Raw genomic sequence first — 10,696 nt, 5'->3', positions numbered from 1 at the left:
GAGGCTGAGCCGCCAGGACGCTGCTCCGTGGCGTGGCTGCAGGAGGGCACCGTGAGGGCAGAACTGCTCCCTGCTGCCCGGGCCCGCCGGGCCCCGCCTGGTTTGGCCGCGTTTCGGATGCCTGGCAGGATGTAAGGCATGAATTAGTCCTGTAGTGCTGGGCCAGGTTTAGGCTCTTCCGTAATCCAGTCAGAAATGCTGGTGTGAATCCAAAGACTTTGAACAGAAGCAATGGAACTTGTTTTGGAAACAAGGCAATTCATTAATATTCCATATATATATATATACACACATAAATCTTGTCTCAGCTTCAAAATTACTGCAGAGAGAGTCTCTTCAGTCTTCTAAATATGTTGACAGGCAGTGATAAGCAGGCTGCAGAGACATCAGGACTACACCAGACATGACCAATTGAGGCTGCTTTTGCTGCATATTATGCAGCTTTCTCAAAGGTACAACAGTTAAAGCTCAGCTCTGATGTGTTTTGGACCATTGTTACCAACAGGTTAAAAGCTCCACGCAGTTTGGCCTAAAGAATTTATGTCCTCAAGTAAGATTGCTACTGCAACGCAAAAACAGCACTTTCATTCCTGAAAATGGAAACAACATTGCACTACCAGGCTGGACGGTTTGTGATCTGCAGCACAACACCTAGACGGAGGCCAGTTACTAGTGGTGGACACCAGGGGCTGACACTGGGGTCAGTACTGTCTAGTGCCTTCAAGAGTGATTTAGATAACTTCAGTTACAGTCTCTTACTCTCTATTTTTCTAGAAAACAAGAGTTCTACTTCGAAGTAAGAACAGGTGTTTCGTATGCATACTTGCTCAAACATGAAGCTACAATTTCACTGGTGTTTTCATAACATGGGGTGATCAATGAAACTAGATAACATGTTGTTCAGATAATTTGTTGTTCTCTGTGGTGATTAATAATTATGAAAAATCTGTATTTGAACGTCAAAATCCCAGTGGGAAATTCAAACTCAGTAACTTTCAAAAAACATATTAAAGCTTTAAACTGTCAAGTGTTTTGAATATAGTTCTGAAAGTCCTTGAGGCCGCCTTGTACTCTAGTTTTATATTCCCATCAGTCCTTTTAAGTTGTTAATTTTAAATGATATTACATATTATGGCAACATCTTAATCAGTAATGATCTAGATTCTTCATTCAAGAAAAAAAAAATTTCCAACTGCAGCAAAGCAATCCATGAGAGTGGGATAGGAGCAACTTCAAAATGACAAGCTGCTTTCTACTTTTGCTTACACAATGCAGCATAGCAAAACCTGAGGACAATTCAAGGAATTCAATTAAGAATGTGATTTCAATGTATTAGGCCTCAGCTCCACTTTCAAAACGTAAAAGTGCCTATTTAAAAAAAAAAAAAAATAAATTGTTTTCTACTTTTGCATGTTTCAGGCTACATGAGATTAAATTTTACTGTCTTCATGATCCACTTGCCTAGATGCCTGGTAGTCACCTGGTAACCTTCAGTTCCTGGACAGCTCATCTCAGAGCAATTTGCCTGTACAATTCTGCCAGTTGCAACTGTACAGGTATGTCAGAGGAGGACTGTATTGTGTCTGCCAGCTTAGCCATTTCGATTACTGGAATCATGCTCTGTCATTCTTTTCCAAGAGCAGCAGAATCTAGTCAGTTTCTGTGGCCAAGAGTGAAGTTGTATATAAGTATTATGGGGAAAAAAAACCCACAACAAAACCTAGCTTTACAAAATACATAAATAATGGCCTTTGTTCCTGGGTGCTTTAGAAGCTCTCTTAGCTGGATTAGTTTTATGGATAGCTTCCAACTTCAGTAGAGGACAACACTCAGTTCCTGTGACGAGGACAAGCCCCAGAATCAGATTTTATACCAAAGACAGGAAAGTGAGATAGATCTTCAAATGAGACTTCCTGGGTGCTGTGCCACTGCTCCTCCTCTTCAGTGCAGTCAGAATTAGGAAACCACAGAGAAGACAAGAATGTCAGTGCTACTTGTGGGGCATAGGGAAGCATGGATCAATGCCAGCAATTAAGGTCTCCTTAGTCCTTTCAATGAAGTCATCCTTGCTGAAAGACCAGCTTTCAATTTCGGACTTTTTTTTTGTTCCCCGTTTTCACAAACACAAACCCCGTTCTACATTTATCTAAATGGACATTAGTTAATGCCATAAATATGCAAGAAGACTGCTTAGGAGTGATTTAAAATAGACAAGCATTGCAATCATTGCCATTGAGGTTAGTAAGGGTACTCATTTGTTTAGATTCACTCAGTGTGTGTTTGCAAGACAAAGCTTTAATTTTAATGTTCTTGTTGAAGTCCATTGGTTTTCACCAGAACCATCAATGCAAAATTTAAGACTAAGACCCAATGTGAGCCTGTTTTGACAAGTTCTGAAAGTACTTCTTTTCACATAGGCAATGCTAGTGATGAAAAAGGGACTGGCAGTATAAGGGAAGACTAATGACATGAGTGAAGGCACTGTTGAAAAAATGTTCAGTGAAATATACTATTTTTCCTACTGTTTAAGGTGCTTTTGCGTTTCTGTCTTTTGCCTGGTAATTTTTCTTCTTGCTGTCTTTCCATCTTACATTTTTTTACTGCCAGTTACATACTCCAGGGATCTTTTAGAGCTGTGCTTCATATGCCTTTTGTTTTCTAGGCTCACTGGAGTTAAATTTCCTTTGGTCTGTTTGAGATTGCATTCTGGAACCCTTGAGATTTTAATCTCTTTATTAGTACAATCACTTGTTAATTAATATACTAAGTGCAATCGCTTGTATTGAAATTATTTACAATGTTTGCAGTAAGATAATTACAGCAATTCAAACACTTAATTCACCCAAACTTCCCATATTTTATTGCCCCTACCAAGTGTGGGGCCAACTGACTCCTACTGAAAAGAGGCTTTTAGAACATGTGAATTTTGTCCCCTCTGCTTCAAGGTCAGGACTCTGAAAGCGAATTCTTTATGAATGCAGTGCTCCCCCAAAAGACTTGCAGGCCTTTTGGCACCCATTTTAATAGGAAGCTGTGTCCCTTTTTCCCTTAGTCTTTCAAGATTTCTGTGAGGTGATGTTAAAATTGCAAAACGCTGATGAGTGATGTTCTGGAAAACTATTGCTCTCTCTAAATCTGTGTGTGAGAATGTGTGTGTGTATATATACATGTATAGTATTTATGTCTTACACATATATTTGTATGTATTTGCAATTTGAGGCAGGTAAAGTTGACAGTTCTAGCCAGTTCAAAATATGCTGCATTGGGAATGGTTACGTTGGGGAACGGATAAAAAAAAATCAGCAGAGCATTGAAAGTCGGAAATTGCAGTATGTCAGGACACCATAATTTTTGCGTTTGTTTATTTTGGAGAGCTGAGGAGTTTTATTTGAAATTGTAAATGTATGGAAAATATGTGGAATGAATGTCATATGGTGATGAAAGTATTCTGATAGGAAATTTGTTATGCATTGAGAGGTGCCTACCATTAGGAGGGGTATAAACAGAGTGCAGCTGCTCCACTACTAAAATCAATTAAATTCAGTGGACCACACAGAGCTTATATGGAAGGGCTTCTGAAATCTGCATGGCAAGTCAGAATACACAGGCTGTAGCTCAGCTGGTTTCCCTCCTGCAGCTGGCATTTCCACCCATCTTAATTCTGCTTTGTTCCTCTCTGTGCCTTAATAAAAAATAGCTCCAGCTCCCTTGCAATGCTGTGATTACAAACTGGCTCCCAAACCTCCATATGTTGAGCAGTCTTACTTTGCAACTTCCTTGTGTGTAAAAGTAGCTATTTCTCAGTTGTATGATTTCTATTTAGATTTCTGAAATATCCCTATCTAGTCCACAAAGCCAGATTTCTGCAAGTACGTACATAATATATTCCTCAAACTTTGCAATGTTCCTTCTAATTTCATATTTGTCAAAGTATTTCATATTAATTGTTGAGCTAGCTGTGAATTTCAGTCTCTCTCTTTTCCCATACTACCTTGGTTTACATTTTCCCCTATTTATTTATTTATTTATTTTCAGGGCCAGACTTTGTCTGCTCTGGGTTTAACCACTTTCCCACTTCATGCCTTATTTTGACATCCTTGGTGATGTAACTTATTCTTTTTGTTCAATTGCCCTTCTATAAAGTGGGGCTAAAACTACTTCCTGAGTCATAGTGAAGGCATAATCATGAGTGAATTAGAAATGAGGACAACTAAGATGCTATTCTTGTATCAGTACCTGTCCCTGATAGGCAATTCTGCTTTTCCCCGGGCATTTCTCACCAAGGTAATGCTAAGTCGTTCCAGCTTCTCTCTTGCTTTTTAGTGATACTGGGAATAAGGAAGGTTTGGCTGTTTCATGCTTCCTGCAACAGAAAGTGTAAAGGTAGTGTACTCAGCATTTCTGATACTTCTGTAACTAAGATACAGTGTAAAACAAGAGCCTATAAATAAGACATACTGGCCATCTTATGCATAAACTCCTATATTGGGTAATGATGAATTTACATAACTAACACACAGCCAGTACAAGAACCTGAAGCGGACTGAAGGCAATTACATTATTCCATTATGCTTTTTGGTTGATTTCCAGCAGAGCGATCTCCTGTCAGGCAAAAAACTGAGAACACTGATTTCAGTGTGGTTGCTCCTTAACAGCTCCCTCACATGTGTGATCAGACTCTTCCTGGGCTACTGCTGCAGAAATCCAAAACAGGTTCTCTGAACTTTGTTGTCACACAGACCTAAACTGAGTACAGAATCTGGCTATGTTTCTTTGTATAAAAGGAGTGTTTCTTCTAGGGGCTACACAACTGTGAGGGAATAAAAAGCTCAGTGCTTCCTTGTAGGTCTCTCAACAAGACTTTCAACTCTGAAGAGATTTCCTCATGTGTCCCTAGAGGCCTTTAAACAATTTATTTTATTTTATTTTTAACCTTATATACTGTAATATTGTGCATAGCCAAGACTCCCTTTTTGCATCTATCTTTTGTCATTACTACATCCCTCTGAGATGGTCTATGGTCAGTTATAAACTACTTTGTATTGTTTTCTAAAGCATGCAGCCCTTGCCCTTAAAGATCTTTTCCATGGACTAGGGATTTAATATGTTACCAGGTAAAGTGCTTATTTTCTACTTGATTTGTGATTAGAAATGGACAAGCCAATAAAACCTCAAACCAGACAAGCCCTTGCCCAGACTTCTTGGCATTTGTTCAGCCTATTTAGCTAACTCAAGAAAAAAACAATCCTGAGAGAGTATTTTGCTGTGAGTTCTTGGCAGCCAGAGTGGCATTACAAAACAACATACACATGTTCCCTGTCGTATGTGTAAGATTAGCTGTAACCTCATTTTAAATTTTGGCTCTGTTTGAGATGAGCATTTTAACATTGTAATCAGTCTCTGACTTGTATCATGAACGGGCTACGATTTTTTACATTGTCTTCATAAGGAAATTAAAATACTTCAAATACAGAGAAATTCAGACTGATAATACTGAAGAGGCACCATGGTTTCCTTTATAGCCAGTAATACTAGCTGGTTCAGCTATTTGCTTTTTTAAACATGTAAAAACGAAGTCCAAGTAAAAGTCACTATATTTGGGTCAAAATTTCAATTTCAAATGGAAATTTGTAACAGCTGTGTTTGAAACACTGAAGACAATACAGTAGGTTCAAATGAGCTGGGGAACTGTTCCCTTTTTTGTGACAGACACATGTGCCTTGTGTAAGGAAATAATACAGAAAACCAGCAATTCCTTTCAGCTGTGTGTAGAATCACCAGCAGTATAGCTATGTAATGCAGCTCTTGTTAGGTCAGGCACAATGCTGCTCTGACACAGCTATGCTGCTTCCAGAGTTAGCAGTATATTGAGCAGAAATGTTGACTCATGTTCCACCCCAGTCAAGGATCTGGGATCTGTGTATCACACTGCACGGCATCATGTGGGTGTGTCTGAAGGTGTCTGAACAATAGGGACTGATGCCTACTGGGAAGCCTCTGGCAACATCAGTTATTTCAGCAGTCATAAAATGTGCAAATGTTTTTAGCATTGCAGTGGCTGATTATGTAAACCTTTAGGTAGCTAAATATCTTTAAGAACATGACCGGAGTTTCTCTTATTTTCCAGCAGCTGTCTAGTTAGTCCCTGGTAAACGTGGGTTTAGCAGTACTGGATAGTACCATTAGAAAATTGCCTTCATCTCTCTTAACTCTGTAGTTCCTTGAGCCAGGGGCGTTGCACTTTCATATGCATGTAATTGCATCCATCTGCTGTAATCAGATCAAAGAATGTTTATTTTAACTGATAATCCAAAATGAAGAAAAGTGTTGCACTGGTTTGTCACTTAACCAGATTGAGACTGTTCTTTGATTCTGCTTCTGTAAATCAAATATTTTATTTGTGAGATAGACATATTTTTAAACATCTGTAATTGCATCACAATCACTTCAGCTTGAATACAAATGCTCTTTAAAAATATTTTTTGTGTAAAAATTAACATTGCTTCACAACTGACATATATTAAACAACTGCAGTTTCTGAATTTGAGCCTGAATCTGCAAATATTTCTAAGTAATCATTACTCAACTGAGTGGTCTCATTTGCGCGGTTGAAAAGACTATTAGAATGAATAAAGTTAGGTTACAGAAGCATTTCCTTTATTACACTGATGTGTGATAGAAGAAAACATCTTGTATTGATTCAGTCCTGTTCTAACACAAGAGAAAAATATTTTTGTCCAAACACAGAAGAAATAAAAATCATAATAGGACACCAGAGAAGTACCCAGCTCCATTCCTTCCTGTAGAATCTTAAGTTCAGGAGATGAATACAGGATGTTAGTCTGTGCCAGAAAACTCACCCATTTAAGGGATTCTGGAAAACAGAATTGTGTCACTGGTTATTTGTTAAGGATAAATTAATTTTCCAGTTACTGACAATCTTATTTCATCTTACTCTCAACTGACACAAACTAGAACTATCAAAGAAAAAAAAATCTCACTTTGGTGAACGACTTCTGTTTCTCCCTTGTTTTCCTGTTTCTTCTTTGCATGAAAATTAAAAATCCATAGACCCTAATCGTGTAGCGGAAACTCTTTAATTCTTGGACACTTTCTCTCTTGCTAAATAGGTTTGGATGTCACCAGCTGTGATAGAGATACTGTTAAAAGCCCAATCTACTCTGTTTGCCTACACTGTTACCAAAACTTCTCTTTTGAAGTGGCCCTAGCATAAAAGCTGTTCTGCTTCTTATACACTCTAATTCTGGTAAAACAAAAATACTGAACATGCTATAAAGTAACAGGACAATCATTAATGTGATCATAGTTTTGTGGCTTTCAGGAAGAATCCCCAAAGATTCAGAAGGGTCCTTGGTTCTTGACTTCATAAAAGCCAGCAAGAACACAGAAACAGAATTTATGGAGACAAAAAACAGTTGTTCTTTGACTCGTCTGATTAATTCTGTTTTGCAGTATGTACATTTGATGCTACCAGGCCTAAAAGAAGCCTGATTTTTACAGACATTAGTATATTGAGAAGAAAGAAAGAAATCAAGTCCTATCTTTACAGTCTTCTGAGAAAAGCAAGACAAATAAACAAAAGTATGTACAAATGCATCCTGTATAAAATTATGTTATCATGGCTTTTAACTTGCAAGACAGTAATAATCTTTGCAAACATGCTTCCATCCCTGCCAAGTATCCTGGCAAGTGAACATACATTCAAGCTCAGGCCCACAGTAACTTCTCTCTAGCTACACTCATGGATCATTTATTCTGCGATACAAAGGGAGAATTGAATTTAAACAGTCAGAAAGGTTATAATGATATTAAGTAATAATGATTTCCAGACCAAACGTGGGAAGATTAATTGAAATCCTTGCAGAAGAAGAAAAGCTGAAAGGTGGTGGACAAAAGGTAGGAATATTCCAAACTAGAATGGTGGTTTTATTTACGCATTTGACTGCTTTGATTGTCTGCTTTGTTCCTACTGAATGAACTAAGCCATGAGGTGAGTCGTACATAGAAATTGTCCATTCTGTTTTGTTTTTTTTTTTTCCATTCAAAGTAAATTTAAAAAGAAGTGTTGTATCCTTATATGGTAACCTCATGACAGAACATGACTTATTACACAGAAAGAAGGTGTCCCCAACTTCTGCCCCAGAAGCAAATATATTCTTCATAATGTGAAGCTATTGTGTAAATAAGGAAGGAAAACACAAACAGGCAATCAAGATCTTTGAAGAATTGTCCAGAAATGTAGAGATACCATAAAAGGATTTACTTTCTAGCTAGCAAGATGTATTGAAGACAGGAGTACATATGTAACAGCATTTTTAACCACAGTGATTTCAAAATACATTTCCTTAATAAAAAGCACCAGTACCTGAATATTTCAGGGCAGTGTTCTGTAGTCCTCAAGTCTTAAAACCTGTAGGTACGTGGAGTAAAAAAAGACTCTTATGGCTGATACTGCAGTCACTGAGTATGGAAATAAATTCATAGACCTGTGTCAGTAAGGAACCTGTACAGTAAGATAATATGTTGAAAATATTAAAAATATCAATGAAACCATACAAGTAGGACCTTAAATACCAACTAAGATACATAATTTTTGCTGCCTATGTTTAAAAATCATAGAATCCTTATGGACTAAATAAAGGCTTTCCTATTACTAATTTGAGTACAGTTGTCTACTTTTAAAGGCAATATTAAGAAAGCAGAAAAATGTATTGTAATTGTCATAAAACATATGTATGTGCCACACTAAAAATAGAGTGGTAGCACCATTTTGATAGCAGAGAAGCGTATCTTCCATTTTTTCAATATGAATTTTGTGCTCGGATTGGCAGTCTAACATGAAGTTGGAATGTACGGGATGGGATGAAAGAAAAAAAAAGAGGTGTGGCTTGGTAGTAATTAAAATAATCTTGCCCAGTTACTACTGTAAAATTGTCAGTGCCTCAGATTTATTGCCGGAGGAAGAATAAAGCTGTATTTTCAGGAGCTGCATTAACTCGATAGTGAAAGGTCGCATACAGTTGGAAATTAAATATGAGGCAGTAATAAAAGGCAGAATACTTTTAGTGTATATATTATTATCAGGAATGTGCTACACATTCAGCTCAGTGCTAACTTGGAAGGTAACATTGTAATTAAGCACAAAAAAAAATTAGTGCCTTCTGAATGCTAAAAGCCCTCACTCAAAAAAGCTTGAGTCTGATTTCCAATGAAACCAAAAGGATCTAGACAGCTAAAAGCTCTTGACGATCTATCCTCAGTCCTTGAGAGTTCCTGAAGTGACTGAACGCTTGAGAAGAGCAGGTCAGCCACAGCAAAAAGGGAAAATTTATACGAGAAATGCCATGGATCCTCAGCATGCAGATGCTTCTGTTCAGAAGGGCCCTAACACCTGGAAGCCCACTGCTGTAGGTGCAGCAGTAGTCCAACCTTGCTGTCCTTCCTCATGTGTAAAATCCTTACTCTTCTTAATTGCATTGGTATCTTTGGGGTTTATCTTGCATGAATGAAGTTTCAAAGTTACTGGATCAGCTTTGATGGGTTTATGGACTCATCAGGTGTTCTTATGTACGCTGGCTTGCTGGCTAGTCCACTGCAAGATTAGTTGAATACAAGTGAACTACTAGTTCTGCACATTGCAATTTTAAAACATGGATATTCATATAATTGAGGGTTTAATGTTAATAAATTTCAAGTCACATTGGAACTTGTGGAATTGTCACAAAGTCTGTTCCTCCTTTTGAGTTGTTAGTACCGATTTTATTAATTCAGGCTTACCCTATCCCAGTAGTTTTAAATGAATCGTTAAATTATGCTAGAATTTCGATGATGTGAATTTCTCATCCCGAAGTGAAAACAGAGAAGATCGTACAGTGGCTAGAGACCGGTGGAGAGGCGAAGATGAGGACGTAAGTGCAAGGGCTCCGTGTGCCATCTCCTGGAGACACCTGGAACGCCCAGGGAGGGCACTTGGTTTCTGTTTGTCGGCCGCTGTTCGGAAGGATTCCTGCGTTGGTTGTCGAATCGCTGACTTCTACTTGTAATCAGAAAAAAAAGAAAAAAATATATAAAAAAAATCGAACAGTCAAATATAGTTTTTAATGTCGCAAAAGTTACTATAGGTGATTTGGAGCAACGTTATGGCTGTCGGAATAGACTCCTCTCACCGTCGCTCTCACGTCAGCACCGCGGTTTAGAGACTGGCAATAAATCGCTTCCAGCTCCTCCCTGGCATCTTCCCGTGGCCTGAAGGAGCACGTATCTCCCATAGGACGGGAGGGATCTGGAAATTCTTGAAGTAGTAACTGTTGTTTAGAAAGAGTTGTCAGCCCGCTAATGGCAGAAATAGCAGCTAGTGCTACAAATACGTGTTAAAGAACCGCGAGCGTCCTGTCCTGCCTGCTGCCCGTTGTCACCTGTCGCACTTGTGCAATTAGGGCTTCCCATTGTGTCTTTATTTTTTGCGGGAGGATTAATTGGGGGCTTTTCTGAAACGTTTGAGGCGGCTCACGAGACCGAGGCTGACTCCTGGGAGGAAGGTCCTTTCTGGAGTGTGCCAAAGGCACAGCGAGTCCTTTTAACTCAGGTTTGGTCGTGGCGGCTGATGCCGCCAGGTTACAGCAGCGGCAGGCGACGGGCGGGCTGTCTCAGCTGAGGGGAGGAGAGGGAGAGGGAG

The 10,696-nt window shown here is 38.8% G+C and overlaps 1 protein-coding gene across 1 annotated transcript in view; it reads left to right on the top strand.

The window, feature by feature from the left end:
- The first annotated feature begins 7,839 nt into the window (after window positions 1-7,839).
- MLLT3 (myeloid/lymphoid or mixed-lineage leukemia (trithorax homolog, Drosophila); translocated to, 3) overlaps window positions 7,840-10,696 on the top strand; it is a 113,145-nt gene continuing 110,288 nt past the window's right edge. Inside the window, exons 1-4 of the mRNA XM_010008487.1 lie at window positions 7,840-7,917; window positions 9,282-9,428; window positions 9,840-9,929; window positions 10,523-10,634. Of these exons, the coding sequence (XP_010006789.1) occupies window positions 7,840-7,917; window positions 9,282-9,428; window positions 9,840-9,929; window positions 10,523-10,634 (427 nt within the window). The remainder of the gene's footprint in view (window positions 7,918-9,281; window positions 9,429-9,839; window positions 9,930-10,522; window positions 10,635-10,696) is intronic.

The sequence above is a fragment of the Chaetura pelagica genome, unplaced genomic scaffold (genome assembly GCF_000747805.2).
Source record: "Chaetura pelagica isolate M959 unplaced genomic scaffold, ChaPel_1.0 scaffold232, whole genome shotgun sequence".
Classification (NCBI taxonomy): domain Eukaryota; kingdom Metazoa; phylum Chordata; class Aves; order Apodiformes; family Apodidae; genus Chaetura; species Chaetura pelagica.
Note: the sequence above shows the minus strand (reverse complement) of the source record. Positions and strands in the feature narration are given on the sequence as shown.